Consider the following 17041-nt stretch of genomic DNA (forward strand, 5'->3'; position numbering starts at 1 on the left):
TTCTTTCGTTTTCTTTCTTTCTTTCTTTCTTTCTTTTTTTGACTATAATCTATATACCACAAAATTCACCCATTCTGAGTAAATCATACAATTCAATTATTGTTAGTAAATGTCCAGAGTTGTATAATCATCATCAGAATTCAATTTTAAGACATTGCCATCACTCCCAAAGACTCCTTCCTGTTTCCACCCCCTGTCTCAGGCAACTACTAATCTACTTTCTGTCTCTATGGATCTCGTATTCTGGACTTTTCCTGTAAATGGAATCATACAATGTGTTGCCTTTTGTGTCTAATTTCTTTTACGTGCACGATGTTTTTGCAGTTCATCCATGCTATAGCATATATCAGTACTTTGGGTTTTTTTTTAATTGCGAAAAATATTGCATGGCATGGATATGCCATATTTTGATTATCCATTCATGAGTTGATGAATATCTGGGTTGTTTCCACATTTTGGCTATTATCAATAATACTAGAAACATTCACACAGAAATTTTTGTGTGGACGTATATCTTCCGTTCTCTTGAGTAGATATCTAGGTATAGAATCACTGGTTATTGTGGTAACTCTATTTAACTGTTTGAGGAACTGCTAGACTTTTCCACAGTGGCTGCACCATTTTACATTCCCACCAGCAGTACGGGAGGGTCCTAATTGCTTGACATTCTCATCGATGCTTATTATTGTCTGTCTTTTAAAAGTATAGTCATCCAGTGGATGTCAAGTGGTATCTCACTGTGGTTTTGATTTGCATTTTCCTGATGATGTTGAGCATCTTTTTATGAGCTTCTGAGCCATTCTTATACCCTCTTTGGTGAAACACCTATTCAGATCCTTTGCCCATTTTTAAATTGGGTTATTTGTCTTCTTACTATTGAGTTGGAAGAGTTCTTTACACATTCTGGATACATCAGACATATGATACAGCAGATATATGAGGTACAGATATTTTCTCCCATTCTGTAGCTTCTTACTTTCTTCTTACTTTCAAAAGTGGTGCTTTTTGAAACATAGGAGTTTTGGGATGCCTGGGTGGCTCAGTTGGTTAAGCATCTGCCTTTGGCTCAGTTCATGATCCCAGGGTCCTGGGATCGAGTCCCACATCGGCTTCTTGTTTAGCAGCGAGCCTGCTTCTTGCCCTGCTTGTGCACTCTCTCTCTGACAAGTAAATAAGTAAAATCTTAAAGAGAGAGAGAGAGAGGAACACAGGAGTTTTAAATTTTGACAAAGTCCAACTTAATTTTCTCCTTTATGGGTTGTGCCTTTGGCGTTGTGTCTGAGAAATCTTCAGTTAACTCAAGATCTCAAAGCTTTTCTCCTATGATTTCTTCTGATAGTTTTAAGACTAACTTTAGCTGTTATGTTTAGGACTATCGTCAATTATGAGTTGATTTTTGTGTATGGTGTGAGGGGGAAAGGTCTAGATGCGTCTTTGCCTGTGGAGAGGTCAGTTATTCCAGCACAGGTCTTGGCATTTGTCCCCGGCCTCATTACATCCCTTCCTCTACTTCAGTGTGCCTACATATGAGCAACACTGCCCCTCAGTGGCAGCCACAGCAGCAACACTGCCCTTCAGTGGCAGCCACAGCCCGCCCCCCCCCACCTTTCTTGTCACTTCAGTTCATGAGACCAATAGACTGTCTTGGCTGCACAACCCCCATCCCAGTTTTCCAGAAGAGAGAATGGGACTTAGCCCTTCTGGGTCAGATAATATCCTCCAGTCCAATCACATGACTAGGGATCAGGTTTACATGGTATAAATTTGGCTGCCAGGGTCTACCCCTAGCTGGAGGATGGTTCTCCGAGAAGGAAGCTTGTGAGTTGGGCAGATTCCCCAAAAGGAGTCTATCCCAGGGTCGTTATCTTGTATTCAACATTCCAGATTCCCTATGAACTAGCTTGACATTTCCAGCTCGGAGCTCACAGGTCATGTCCTCAAAATTTGTTTTTTCTTGACCTGTGTTCAGTTGTTCAAGAAAACAAAACAACTAAATAAGTGACATTATAAAAACTAAAAGATTCCATGTAGAAATCCAGCTTTTATGCTTCGTTAAAAAAAATAGGCAGATCTGGGCCTGCAGCGGTTGGTGGCGTCTGAGCTAGAGCTGTCCTCTTCAGACAGAATATACTCTCCAGCTTGCCCCAGTCCCCGCCACTCCCTCTCGCTCCACACTCAGTCCCCTGTTCTTACTAGCTTTCCCTCCTTGACTCTGTAGAAAGTGTATCTCCACCCCCAGAAAAATCTTCAGGGCCACTCTCTGCCCACAAGGACATCTACCTCCTGCATCTTACCCAGAGGCTAACTCTTAACCCAGCACTGCCCTACATTCAAAATCAGGCATGTTTCTGCCGCACCAGGTTCATAATGGGATTTTGCTACTTGCAGTCTGCTCTCTGCACCACAGCCAGTGGCATTGATAAGCCTGGGCATCTTATGGAAATTATGCCTTGGCCACACTCAGTGAGAATATGCAATATTTGGGGTACTTTCATGCATGGCACCTCCCTCTCAGAATTAGAGCAAAGAAACTAATGTTCAGACTTACTTGACTAAAATAAACATCCAATGCAAATGATTCGGAGGGTAGAGCAGTTTGGAAGGAGGAGTGGTGGGTGAGGCAATTTAGAATGTATCAAGAAAGGAATCCCAAACTCTCACTTTTCACTAAAGAAAATAAAAGATGTGCTAAGAATGTGGAAGACCTTTCCTTAAAAAATTTTTTTCCAATGGAATAATCTATTTTATTTTGTTCTAAAAAATGAATGCAGGGTGCCTGGGTGGCTCAGTCGTTAAGCGTCTGCCTTCAGCTCAGGTCAGGATCCCAGAGTCCTGGGATCGAGCCCTGCATCGGGCTTCCTGCTCAGCGGGAAGCCTGCTTCTCCCTCTCCCACTCCCCCTGCTTGTGTTCCCTCTCTCGCTATCTCTCTTTCTGTCAAATAAATAAATAAAATCTTTAAAAAAAATGAATGCAGTTAGGTCTTATTTTCCCTGTTATAAAACTGAGATGCTCTCATTGTTGATATCTTGGAAAGTGCCAAAGATAATAAACATCACCCACCACCCAGAGGAAACCACTGTTAATATAACATAACAAAGACTCACCCTTATGCTAAACCTGGTAACAGAATTAACATCATCCTGGATAAACAACATCTGTTGTAAATTTAATTTCATGGTAAGCATTTTTCCATATTGCTAATGGTGCTCCATAAATGTGATTATCAGTGACTGCATGATATTCTATTCTGTAGCTATCCATAATATATTTAGTTCCCAGATGTTAGATTTCTTTCCTTTCATCGCCTGTCATAAATGATGTTGCAATAAGCATCCTTGTGCATAAATCTGTATTCATGTTTTGGATTACCATGAGAGAAATTTCCAACAATAAAGTTTCCAGGAAAAAATAGAAAAGTTAAATGAAGGTTATTAATATTCATCAATAGCATAAATCTTACCTCCAGTTTTTGTTGGTGTAGACATCTTTGTTGAAAAATAAGCCTACACCTTCTGCAGTTAGATCCTTCTTCCTGTGTGTCCTGTTGCTCTTCATTTGTGTCTCCCTTTTTCAGAGCCCATCCAACGAACATCCGTTGAGCATCCCTCATGTACCTGCCCAGCACCAGCATGGGAGAATGGCAATGAATGAAAAGGAGTGGGCCCTGCCATAAAGGAGGGGTTGTCTCCTTGATGGCCATGGGTGCCTCACGTCGGAAACAGAAATAGTGGACACTTTTTCCATGCCCCAGAGGTGCTCCCTGTTTAGTTAGGGAAAATCAGATAAGCTGATTAAGAATGATAAGCTGGGTGATATCAAGGGGAAAGTTAGAAGCGTTGTGGGGACACAGAGGGGAGCAACTAAGAGCTTCAAGGCGAATGGTGCTCCATGGGGGGAAAACAGCACAAGGAGAAGCACAGAGGTGTAAAAGAGCTTTCTTACACCTTGTCCCCTAATGCCTTCCCTGACTCATCATTCCAACAATTCTCTCCCAGTTCCTCAAACTCAGATCTGTACTTTTATTCTTCCTTTTCTTCATCCTTAAATTCCTCTTCTTTCCTCCTGGTGAACTTCTTCTTCTTCTTTTTTTTTTTTTTATTCATGAGAATCAGAGAGAGAGAGAGAGAGAGAGAGGCAGAGGCAGAGGGAGAAGCAGGCTCCCCACTGAGCAGAGAGCCTGATGCAGGGCTTGATCCCAGGACCCTGGGATCATGACCTGAGCCGAAAGCAGACGCCTAACCATCTGAGCCACTTAGGCGCCTCTCCTGGTGAACTTCTATTCATCCTTCAAAGCCCAGCTCACACATCACTCCTTCTCCAATGTTCTTCTTGCATGCCTCCCATGATGGAGAACTTACTATCAAGGCAATTCATTGCATTGTTAGATAACATCTATTTTTAGAAAGTCCTTTTTTACCTTGAGGATAAAACTGTATTCTTTGGCAGTTCGAGGTGTTTATTCTTCAGTTAGACCTGTAGTTCTCAACTGAGGATCATTTTACCTCCCAGTGGATATCTGGCAATGTCTAGAGATATTTTCGGTTGTCAGAACTGGGAAGAGGGGGAGGATGCTACTGGCACCTAGCAAGCAGAGACCAGGGATGCTGCTAAACAGCCAACAAGGCACAGGACAGTCCTTCACAACAAAGAATTATCCAGTTCAAAATGTCAATAGAACGAAGGTTGAGAAATAGATGGACTCAGGTTTGAATCTTGACTTCACCAGTCTCTTCCTAGCTGTGTGACCCTGAGTTGGTTGCTTCACCTCTCTGAGCCTGAGTTGACCATTTCCTCATCTCTACCTTGGGGATCATCACAAGACCTCCCTATGGGCTTGTGGTAGGCATTTAATAACGGATATCTGAAAAGCCCAGGGCTTGGCTCCTTACTGCCATAGCTGTTCCAGTCAGTATTCCCAAGGATGTGGAAGAAACGTTGACTACCTTTGTTTACTTGCTGGCACTTGGGCCTGATTGGATTAGACTATTTGTAATCACTCTGGAAAAGGTCCTGCTGCAGCTAATGGTTTTGGAATGGAGCCATTGCCTTAATTCAAAAATGATGGCTTGCTTGTGCACTCGAACCTCTTCGAGAAAAGGAATTCATTTCTGCCTGTCACCCGGTCCTCATTACCTGGAATTAGCAGAGCTTTCCCACCCCACCGCCTCAAATGACCCTCCCAACAGCCCAGGGAGAGAGGTAATGATGTTTTCCCTACTTTACAGGTAAGGAAATTCAAGGCCTGGCTGTTTACCCAAGCTCCACACAGCCCAAGTGGCAGAGCTGGGGTGAGAACCCTCTTCTTCTATCACCTGTTCTCTAGGTACACAGTGCTATAAAAAATCTACAGGTGCCCGCTTTTCTTCTCCAACTGCCCCATCCAAAGTGCCTCCTCTAGCTTCCATCCTCTCTTCTCAGAGCACACCCATCACCCACACCATCTCTGTAGGCTTGGCCTCGATCCCAGAGAGAGCACCTCAGAACCTGCTGGGATCTGGGCAGCCGGAAGGGAGCATGGCCTCCTGTGTAGCATGAGGTGCAGTGAGGATCCCTGTCCCCACACAATTCCCACACTCAGTCTGACGTCCCTTTGGCATTTATAGAGGGAGAAACATTCAACGATCTGCTTTTCCAAAAGGCAGATCCCCGAGGGAGGGAAGAGCACCTTACATGAGTTACCTCACCAGGTGGGGCATGTTCGGGGATTGGATAAGAAGACCAGAGAGCAGGAACGGCATATGGGGCCTGTGACCCTGGCAGCCACACAGACCCTGTGCTCAGGAGGGCCCCTGTCTCGGTTTCCTGTTCTGCTGTTGCCATCTTGAAAGTTTTAATAATTGTTTAATTTTTAATTTTGCATGGGGCCCCGCAAATTACGTAGCCAGTCCCGAGCGGGATATGAGGTCACTGTGGACCTGGCTGCTCCTGCCGCTCTTTTGGGGGCCTGCCTTGTGGCGCCCACTCTTTGGGGTTCCCTCCGGCTTCCTCCTCTTTCCCTGAGGCCCCGACCACCCCCACCTCGCCCCGCCCCGCATTCCTCGGGAGAGGCAGCAGGTGGGGGTTGTGGTTGCCTGTCCAGGAATCCTTCCCAATTCCATGGCTTCAGAGGATAAAAGTGGATCCTCTTGCTTCTGAAGCAGCTCACTGAGCTGAAGGGAACCTTTCACCAGTAAATAGCTGTTGAATGAGTAAGTTCTGAACTGAGATGCTTCGTGGCATCTGCCTCTCACTCACTCATCCATTTAACGAATATGTATTGATCGTTTGCTTTTATGTTTATGCAAACTAACACGGCGGAGCTACAGAGGAGAACATGTGATAAGGAATTGAGCTTAACAGTGGTAGGTGAGGAGGATAAATGTATATATGCTACGTTAATTTCCCCCAACATCTTCCTATGAAAATTATTGATAAAATAGAAAAGTTGGAAGCATTGTACAGTGAACACCCATATATCTACCACCTGGGTTATAAATTAACATTTTGCTCTTCCTGCTTTATTATATGTCTGTTCCTTTATCCCTTCTTCTAACCAACTACCCACCCAACTTGTTTTTTGATTCATTTCAAAGTGAGCTGTAGACCTCAGTAGATTTCACCCCTAAACACTTACTATGGGACAGTAATTTTTAGTTCAATGATTTCAATTCAATCGTCACAACTTTTCTTTTTTAGTCAAAAAGGAAAAAAATCAGTGATTTTTATATTAAAAAATCATTTTTCACATTGTTGAATGACAAATAGTATATGCAGAGTGAAAAGAGATTCTCAATCCCCTTCTGTGTGCAATGAGGCAAAAGAGAAATGAGAAAATAGAACTTTCCTCAAGGCAACAAGGAGGAAAAGAGAAACGAGACACATCCGTAGCAGAGGGTGGTTGGAGCTACCTTGAGAAGAGCAGCCTGTGGGAATCTTTAGGGGAACTGCTTCCTGCTTTCTCCCACCCAAAATCAAAAATAAAACGGAGATGAACTTCCCTAGGCTCTTTCCTCCTTCCTGGGATGGCTGCGGACTATTCCAAGGGGTGTGAGCTTGGTCAGGGCTGAAGGTGAAGCTGTGAGGTGCTGGTTTGGGATGTGGAAGTGGAGAAAGAGACAGGCTGAAGCTGCTGTAGGTTTGGGGGCTATTATCCTCACAGAGCTGATGGCTGGGGCCGACAGGGGTGAGTAGGGAAGGCTCTCGGGCAGACAGTGGAGAGTGACAGAATCAGAGAGCAGGACTGGGTCATAAGAGGAGAAGGCGATGCTGTTCAGAGGAGGCATACTGGAAGAAGCCGGAGGGTTGCTCTGATGGGCAGTTCAGAGCTGGAGGAGAATATGAAAAAATACCCAAAGCAGGACTCTAAACAGGATACCTGGAAAAGCCTTTAGAGATCACCTGCGCCACCTTTCATTTCTGACCTGTGAGAAAACAGCCTGAGAGATCACTCAGAATATCAATGGCAGAGCTGGGGCAAAATCAGTGCTATCCACATGATGCTTTTCCAACAAAGTAACTCAAGGGTTCCTCCCACAAGGATCAAATGCCGTAGGGTCTTGCTTTTTATCTGAAAAAAAAATCATACAAATTTAGTTTTCTTCTTAAGAATTTATCTGGCTTTGTCTTATATGAAAGTAGTTCGTTTTTGCTAAATTTTTAAGAGAGATTTACACTCTGCTAGGGCTTCTCAGTTTTCTTCAAACTAGAGTGCCATATCCGGTGTAGACCAGTCAACCTTCCCAGAACACATGCAACATGGGACTTATACAAACTTTGCCTTGCTTTTGCCCAACTCCCTGACTAGAATGTAAACTTCATGAGGGCAGAGATTTTTGTTTTGTTCACTGCTATATTCCCAGTGCCCAGAACAATGCCAGGAATTCACTAAATAGTCATTGAATGGGTCAAGAAATGAATGACTAAGGAAGAAGGGGATATAGACTGTCGGTAACCAGCAGTATCTACTGCCCCGAACAACACACAACCCCAGTCAGATCACCTTGATGGTACCAAGTGACTCTACTGATCTCCAAGGCTCTGACCTTAATCCTTGTGTCTTTCTTCTCAGGGAGGGAGCCACAGCTGGAGGCTGCTCTTGTGCCAATGACCCTTCCCAATTCTTCGTGCACCTTCGAAGACGAGATGTGCGAGGGGAACAAGACCACCATAGCCAGCCCCCAACTCATGCCCCTGGTGGTGGTCCTGAGTGCCATCTCCTTGGTCACAGTGGGACTCAACCTGCTGGTCCTATATGCTGTGCGGAGTGAGCGGAAGCTACACACTGTGGGGAACCTGTACATTGTCAGCCTCTCTGTGGCAGACCTGATCGTGGGAGCTGTTGTCATGCCCATGAACATCCTCTACCTCCTCATGTCCAGGTGGTCCCTGGGCCAGCCTCTCTGCCTCTTTTGGCTTTCCATGGACTACGTGGCCAGCACAGCATCCATTTTCAGTGTCTTCATCTTGTGCATTGATCGCTATCGCTCTGTCCAACAGCCCCTCAGATACCTGAAGTATCGTACCAAGACCCGAGCATCAGCCACCATCTTGGGGGCCTGGTTTCTTTCCTTCCTGTGGATTATTCCTATTCTGGGATGGCATCACTTTATGTCACAGTCGTCGGGACACCGGGAAGACAAGTGTGAGACAGACTTCTATGATGTCACCTGGTTCAAGATCTTGACTGCCATCATCAACTTCTATCTGCCTACCTTGCTCATGCTCTGGTTCTACGCCAAGATCTACAAGGCTGTACGGGAACACTGTCAGCACCGAGAGCTCATCAATGGATCCCACCCTTCCTTTTTTGAAATTAAGCTGAAGCCAGAGAACCCCAAGGCAGGGGCCAAGAAACCAGGGAAGGAGTCTCCCTGGGAGGTTCTGAAAAGGAAGTCAAAAGATGCCAGTGGTGAGCCTGTCTTGAAGCCACCATCCCAAGTCCCAGGGGAGATGAAATCCCCAGGTGTCTTCAGCCAAGAGGAGGACAGAGAAGTGGACAAACTCCAGTGCTCTCCACTTAATATTGTGCAGGTGCAAACTGAGGCAGAGGGGAGTGGCAGGAGTTATGTAGTTTTCAACCAGAGCCAGAGCCCGCTTGGGATGGATGAACAGAGCCTGAACATGCATGGGGCCAATGAGATGTCAGAGGATCAGATCCTAGGTGATAGCCAGTCCTTCTCCCAGACAGACTCAGACACCCCCACAGAGTCAGCATCAGGGAAAGGTAAACCTAGAAGTGGGTCTAGCACAGGCCTGGATTACATCAAGTTCACTTGGAAGAGGCTCCGTTCACATTCAAGGCAGTATGTGTCTGGGCTGCACATGAACCGAGAACGGAAGGCTGCCAAACAATTGGGTTTTATTATGGCGGCCTTCATCCTTTGCTGGATTCCTTACTTCATCTTCTTCATGGTCATTGCCTTCTGCAAGAGCTGTTGCAATGAGCATGTGCACATGTTTACCATCTGGCTGGGCTATATCAACTCCACGCTGAACCCCCTCATTTACCCCTTGTGCAATGAAAACTTCAAGAAGACATTCAAGAAAATTCTGCACATTCGCTCCTAAGGGAGGCAACAAGAGGATGCAAACAAAGCAATGTTCCTGAAGAAAATGGAGGATGAAGGCCTGTGAGTTGCCAGGCACCTTGGCTTTCTGGAGTCAAAAGAATAGTCTTAAGGACTAGTAACTTGGAAAGTTCTTAGGCACCATTGGCAGAACAGCAGATGGCGGTGGTCAGCAGATAGATTGTGTACTCTGAGCAGAGAGCAGGATATTTCCAAGAGAATCAGATCTGGATGAGTTCTCCTGCTCCTCAGGAAGTGTGGGAGCCTCAGACTCTCATTGTAATTCAAGCTTGCAGACTGGAATTAATTGGAAACCGAAGGGACACGTGGGGAGAGTTTCACTGCTGAATTAGACAGAACTCTTAAGCCTTCCTGGAATGGAGTTATAGGACTGTGTAGAGACCTTACGTATGCAGATAGATGCTGTCTCCTTCCAGGGGTCACATTGATAGGCATGACAGCAATTTCATCGTAACTGTCATTTCTCAGAACACCTCTCCTCTGAGCCCCTTCTACAGCTTTCTCCAGAACCAGTGTCTGCACCACCTTGGAAATTCTGCCTTATTATTTCTCATTCACGCATATCTTAGAGTTAGTAGGAAATTATGCAGCTTGTACGTTCACTGTTTTCAACCCCCAATTCCTTTTGACTAGTAACAAAAAAATGATAAAAGATGCCCTCAAAAGAAAGAGGAAAAGGGTATTTTTTAATGGTTGCAAAATAAAAACAAACAAAAAAATGGGAATGGGGAGAAGAAAGCCATGTTTCTTGAAGGCTGGGTCATGTTTATCTCATTGAAGCTCTATGACACTCCACAGAAGGAGGATGGTGTTACTAGAGGAGCAAATTGAGGTGTGGCGAGGTGAAATAAGGTGCCCACATCACATAGTTGGAATGAAAACCCGGTGGGGTTCCAGCTCATTGTCACATGTTACCTCCAAAAGGCAAAAATTTGTCCCGTTAAGTATACAACACACACACACACACACTATTCCTGAAAGTGGTGGCAATTCTCAAAAGGATGTGTTGAGAGAAGGAATGGCTGACACAGAATATGCCCGAGGCTGCAGAGGGTGATACTTTGAAGGCACAGTGTGCATTTTTATCTGTGAGTTCTGCTGTGTTTGTTGAAGAAAAGTCATCATGTTCTTTTATAGTCACATTTTTTCAGTAAAAACTAGCAAAGGCATGGGAACATCCAGTTTTCCTTGGGTTTATATCGCAGTCTGGTTGTGATTTATATTTTAAAACTTAATGCCAAAGTGTCATATATGTAGAAAAATGAAGTGTGTGTACAAGCTGATATTTTGTCTCTTGTGTTCCTGTTCGCATGATCTGTTAAAATGACAGATTTTTACCTACCTAAAATATGATATTTGAAACTATACTGAGTTTGATTTATTTAATTCTACCTTTCTGAGTCTCTTCAACTGAGAAGATGTATTGAAATGTACTGTCAAATATTACGAGATCTGATATAGGGTTTCTCTTTGGTTTCTGGTCACATTTTAAATGTCTTTAGAAAAGAACTTACTTTTTGTAACAAGCTTCACTCTCTGCTTGGCATCCCCCCAAAGCTCTTCTTGCTCAAAACTGGGGGAGCAAAAGAGACCTTTATACTGGTTTTGAAAGCTGCAGCTGGTCTGTTCCCAGGTCAAAAAACATTTCCCAGGTGCCCCTTAGTTATTTTGATAAATGGTTGAGACAACTAGTGAAGACAAGTGTTTATGAGCTCTGACTTTGGGTTGAAGAGACCTGGATTTGAATCTGACAAGAACAAGAAATGGTCAATATAAACTGTCATAGCATAAAAAAATGAGGCCTATGCATTATTGAATACAGTGTTTATGGTGCGTGCAGAGTGTCTTGTACACAGTGGGGACTCATATGTAGTTTTAAAACATACTGAACATACTATGTGCCAGGCCCCATGCTTTGCCACCATTATCTACTTTACCTATACACCAATCTCATGAGGGAGATTTCTGTGTCTTTACAACTAGGCAAACTGAGGCACAGAGAGAAACTGAGGAATGGGAAGACAGACAGAAAAAGAGAAGTAGAAAGTGGGGGACATAAAGAGCATAAACCAAGTGGCATAATATTAATACACTCAAGAAAAATCTACATTCAAGAACATACTCTGTATTAATGTATTCAGAAGTTAAATATATTCAAAAGAATAATAAACCATCCTTAGCTTTTGATAAATAGAAATTCCTTCAAATGATTTGTGAAGACCACATGAAAACCAGTCAACTACTGCATCACATAAATCTTTAAAAGCTTGTGAAACTATTCCATCTAATAGAAATTGCTATAGATCTTAGAAGTTGGTAATGTTAATAAAGTGTTCATTCAGAAAATCTGTTAGTTTGCAGATTGGCCATTTGATGAATTGGCCATTTGGCTACTTAGCTTGCAGAAAATTGCTGGTGTCTCTTTTGAAAATGGGCCTTCCAGAGGTAGATTTAAATCCTAACACAGGATGAAAAGGATGCCGGGGCTTTTCTGGCTGGGATGCATTCTAAGTTCTGTAAAGAAATAATGCTGTTAAGATCTAATTTGCCAATATGTCCTTCCATAATTTCTTGGGCTTTCAAAGCCGAGGCTGTGCAGCATATAGTTACCATTGTGGGGAGCATGTGCTATCCTCAACTGAGCTGCAAGTCAAATGATGAAGGTGGATTGATCTGAATTGCTGTGGTCTTGAATAAGTGTCATGGGCCCCATTGCCTTGCTGTGTCTGAGAACATTCTCTGCCTTTTTAAGGGTCCTAGTCTTGCATCTTTCATGATGCTCCATTATCTTGGTGCCCCAAGGCGTGAGCATCAGTTCAAAAGCTTAGAGGAAAGCATCATCCTGTGTCTACCTCTGCTGCAATAAACTCTGAAGGGGGGTGGGGGCCAGATGTCACATGTGGTACAAACATGGCTGGAAGACCAACAGTTCCCAGAAAAGTGGAGTCATTGTGAGCTGGGCAGAAACTCCAAAAAGATGTTAATTATAAGGATCTTAAAGTTCAGCAGAGGAAACAAACTTATAAAGAACTAACTTCAACCCAGGCTCATATATGCCTAATAGAGGGAAGCCTAGAGGTGGATGGGTGTCATCCTACCGGGTATTTTAAAAACCAATTTTGTTACATTCAATATATACAGTAAAATGCACCCATTTAAAATGTAGAGATCAATGAGTTTTGACAGATGTATACACCCATGTTATCCCCATCTCAATCAAGATATAGAACATTTCCTTCAACCCAGAAAGTTCCTCATGCCCCCTCTTGCCCCAGGCAACCACTGATCTGACTTCTAATCACTATAAATCAGTTTTGCTGATTCTAGAACTTTGCATAAATGGAATTATATCATATATATTCTTTTTTTGTTTTGTCTATGATACCCACTTTTCAACTGGGTTTATCATCATCATCATCATTATTATTGAAGTATAGTTGATATTCAATGTTATATTAGTTTCGGGTGTACCATATAGTGATTTGACAGTTCTATGCATTACTCAAGGCTCACCATGGTAAGTGTAGTTACCATACAATGTGATTATAATATTATTGACTATATTCCCTGTGCTGTACTTTTCATCTCCATGACTTACTTCACAACTGGAATTTTGTACCTCTTAATCCCTTTCACCTATTTTGCCCACCTCGCCACCCCCCTCCCTTCTGGCAACCACCAGTTTGTCTCTGTATTTATGAGTCTCTTTCTGTTTTGTTTATTTGTTTTTTTTTTAGAATCCATATATAAGTGAAATAATATAGTATTTGTCTTTCTCTGACTTATTTTACTTAGCATAATAGGTCTCTCCTAGGTCTTTCCATGTTGTTGCAAATAGTAAGATTTCATTCTTTTTTTTACAGCTGAGTAATCTTCCATTGTATCTTCTTTATCCTTTCATCTATGGGGTGGACACTTGGGCTGCTTTTATATCTTGACTATTATAAATAATGCTGCAATAAACATAGGGGAGGGTGTATCTTTTCAAATTAGTGTTTTTGTTTCCTTTGGGTAAATACCCAATAGTGGAATTACTGGATCACATGGTATTTCTATTTTTAATTTTTTGAGGAACCGCCCTACTGTTTTCCACAGTAGTTGCACCAATTTATATTCCCACCAACAGTGCACAAGTGTTCCCTTTTTTCCACGTCTTCACCAGCACTAGTTATTTCTTGCTTTTTTTTTTTTATACTAGCTATTCTGATTGGTGTGAGAGAATATTTCACTGTGGTTTTGATTTGCATCTCCCTCATGATTAGTTGATGTTGAGCATCTTTTCATGCATCTGTTGGCCTTCTACATGTCTTTGGAGAAATGTTTATTCAGGTACTGTACCCATTTTTAATTGGATGATGTGTGTGTATGTGTGTGTGTGTGTGTTGAATTGTGTAAGTTCTTTATATGTTTTGGACATTAACCCCTTATCAGATACATGATTTGCAAATATCTTCTCCCATTCAGTAGGTTGCCTTTTTCTTTTGTTGGTGGTTTACTTTGCTGGGAAAAAGCTTTTTATTTTGGCGTAGTAGTCCTAATGTTTATTTTTGCTTTTGTTTCTCTTGCCTGAGGAGACATTTCCATATATTGCTAAGGCTGATGTCCAAGAGATTACTGCCTATGTTTTCTTTTAGGAGTTTTATGATTTCAGGTCTTACATTTATGTTTTTAATCCATTTTGCATTTGTTTTCGTGCTTGGTGTAATAAAGTGCTCCAATTTCATTCTTTTGCATGTGGCTGTCCAGTTTTCCCAGCACCATTTATTGAAGAGACTGTATTATCCCCATTGTATATTCTTGCCTCCTTTGTCATAGATTAATTGACCATATAAGAATGAGCTCATTTCTGGGCTCTCGATCCTGTTCCATTGATCTACGTATTTTTTGTGTGTGTGCCAGTCCCATACTGTTTTTATGACTACAGCTTTGTAGTACATCTAGAAGTCTGAGATTATGATACTTCCAGCTTTGCTCTTCTTTTTCAAGATCTTTTTTTGCTATTTGGGGTCTTCTGTGGTTCCATACAAATTTTAGGAATATTTGTTCTAGTTCTATGAAAAATGTTATTGGTATTTTGATTAAAATTGCATTGAATCTGTAGATTGCTCTGGGAAGTATGGACATTTTAACAGTATTCTTCCAATCCATGACCATGAAACATCTTTCCATTTGCGTCATCTTCAATTTCTTTCATCATTGTCTTATAGTTTTCAAAATATAGGTCTTTTACCTCCTTAGTTATATTTATTCCTAGGTACTCTTTTTGGTGCATCAACTCGGTTTTGAAGCCAGAGAGAAGGTCACACAAGCAGAGGAAGTGTGAGGGTATTTGCAGGGGTGGAGATTTGTATAAAAGAGCAGAGTGTGCTTAAAACATCAGAATTAGTTTGGTGTGACCCAAACATGCAGTCTGAGGGGGCAGTGGCAGGAGAGGAAGCTGTTTACAATATTGAATTTTACCTGATCCCTGTACTCCTGAAAAAAGCGATGGTTTTTCAACACCCTCCCTCCATTCTTCTGTGCTCCAGAAAGGGTTTACTGCAAAGAAATATCCATTCCTGTATGACTTACGTTGACTCATGGATACCTTTCTTGTTTACCTGTGACAAGGCAAGACAGTCCTTCTGAATTGCTCTTCTTTACCTTCTAAATGTTTAGCTGAACTACTTGTATTCACTGATCAATCCAAACAAAATGCTTTGTTAACCAACTTTAGTTAAGCTTCTCCCATACCCTCCAAGCCCCTTATTTTTTACTTACCCTCAGCCTGAGCCACCATTCAGCCCCTGCAGAGAATAGACTGACCTCAAGGTAAAACATTCTCTGACCTACTACTATCTAATCAAGCCACCCTTTCCTCCCACTTTCCCACACCCAGTTCTTTCTAGCCTTCTTCACTCTTCCCTATAAAGGAAAAATTCTTTTTGCCTAACCCTTAGACACTTCCAGATCTTTTAGTCAGAGTGGTCTCTCTATTGCAATAGTCCCTTCCCTTCCCTTTTCCTCCCCCCTTGCAATAATCGTTTCAAATAAAGTATCTCCTCACTAAGTCTGGATTTGTTTTCTTATTTGGTAGAGTCAAACATGCTTCCATTAGAATCTTACCCCAAAAGCTCTGTAACCTTCAGCAAGCCACTTAACTTTTCCTGGTCTCTATTCCTTTATGTGTAAAATGGGGATAATGTGACATCTATGTTTCAGGACCTTTGTGGTGATTAGAAAATATGAAACCCTGAAAACACAGTAGATAATAGTAGTAATTACTCTTTTTATTATGAATCTATTGAGCTACATCTGAGTCACTTTCATTCCTTATGAATGAATGGCCTTATATGTCACATTAAGTTTATACTCACTATTGTGTCTTCAGTATCTGACCAATGCTTGGCACATAGTATGTGCACGATAAATGACTTGGAAGGAGTAACTTTATCCCATTGACAGCGGGGAGCTATGAGAATAATATCTGGTCTAGAAAGAACAGGTTAATTATTGACGACTTTCATGAGCTTTTTACCTATTAAAATTCTCATGTCTCCACACCTGCCTCTTTAATGACACTTAGGATACGTTTAATGCTGCCTCTTCTGGAAAATGGAAATGATCATAATTCCTGTCATGCTCTGAAATCGAAAGAGAGAAAGTGGAGCAGTTTTTTCAAAGCATGACAGGCATATAACACATTCCCACAGCTGATAAACTGGCTTATTACACCTAGCTCAGCTCTCACCAGGGGCTCTCGCCCACCTCCTGACGCTCCGCCTTCGCTGCAACTCAAGTTCCTCCCACTCAGCCCGGTGCTAGGGGCTCCTCTACCAGGTTGGCCCGCGCCTCCTGTGCGCATGCGCACCACTGACCTAGGCGGGCGGGCGGGGCCATATTGCGTCATCCGGGCGCGCGCTGCGGACTACACCGTGGTTGCCGGAAGTTGAGCGGCGGTAAGTGCACCGCGCTGGTGAGGGAGTAGCGGGGTCCTGCGGGCTGGGTTTTGGAGGCTTGGCGGGAAGGGTCGAGCTCGGCAGTGAAGGCGAGAGTCTTGGTGGTTTTCAGGATCCTCCCTCCTCCAGGGAGTCACTGACTCCGGCTCTCACCTTCCTTCTCCAGCCACGTCCCCTGGGACTGGTTCAGTCCGGGGTCCTGACTAGAAAGCTCCTAATGTCCTAAGTCAGTCCCTCCTGTCGTCTGTCAGGGAGTCCTCTGAATCTTAGGTGTTGGAACACCGGGGATAGTACGTCAGGACTCTTACCCTGGTTTTACCCGGATTTGCTGTGTGACTCGGGCATGTCACCTCTTTCTGAACCGGTCTATCCTCATCTGTAAAATGGGAGTGATAAATAACGTCATTTGTGAAGCGAGGGCGTTAAATGAAGTCAGTTTTTTGTCAGGGCTTTTTTGAGCTAAGATTCTCGATTATTCAGTTTGATCCAGGGGTTACAAACTTTAATGCTTATTCAGTCAGGTAAGGTAAATGTAG

At 42.9% G+C, this 17041-nt stretch overlaps 2 protein-coding genes across 7 annotated transcripts in view; both read left to right on the forward strand.

Moving 5' to 3' along the window:
• The window catches only part of HRH1 (histamine receptor H1), an 80636-nt gene extending 69625 nt beyond the window's left edge, over positions 1-11011 (forward strand). For 3 of the 4 annotated variants that reach the window (XM_073901651.1, XM_073901652.1, XM_073901653.1), the window contains exon 3: positions 8049-11011. In XM_073901651.1, coding sequence (XP_073757752.1) covers positions 8084-9547 — 1464 coding nt within the window. In that variant the 5' untranslated portion in view covers positions 8049-8083 and the 3' untranslated portion in view covers positions 9548-11011. Of the gene's footprint in view, positions 1-6118; positions 6190-8048 lie in introns of those variants that run through there. The other variant, XM_025885597.2, reaches the window with a different exon arrangement.
• A 5459-nt stretch (positions 11012-16470) lies between these two features.
• ATG7 (autophagy related 7) overlaps positions 16471-17041 on the forward strand; it is a 230640-nt gene continuing 230069 nt past the window's right edge. For 2 of the 3 annotated variants that reach the window (XM_025885212.2, XM_073901654.1), the window contains exon 1: positions 16471-16505. The gene's annotated coding sequence lies outside the window, so the exon portion shown is untranslated. The remainder of the gene's footprint in view (positions 16506-17041) is intronic. The other variant, XM_025885213.2, reaches the window with a different exon arrangement.

This window comes from Callorhinus ursinus, unplaced genomic scaffold (assembly GCF_003265705.2).
Source record: "Callorhinus ursinus isolate GAN/ISIS: 27379988/994484 unplaced genomic scaffold, GSC_fseal_2.0 scaffold15, whole genome shotgun sequence".
Classification (NCBI taxonomy): Eukaryota; Metazoa; Chordata; class Mammalia; order Carnivora; family Otariidae; genus Callorhinus; species Callorhinus ursinus.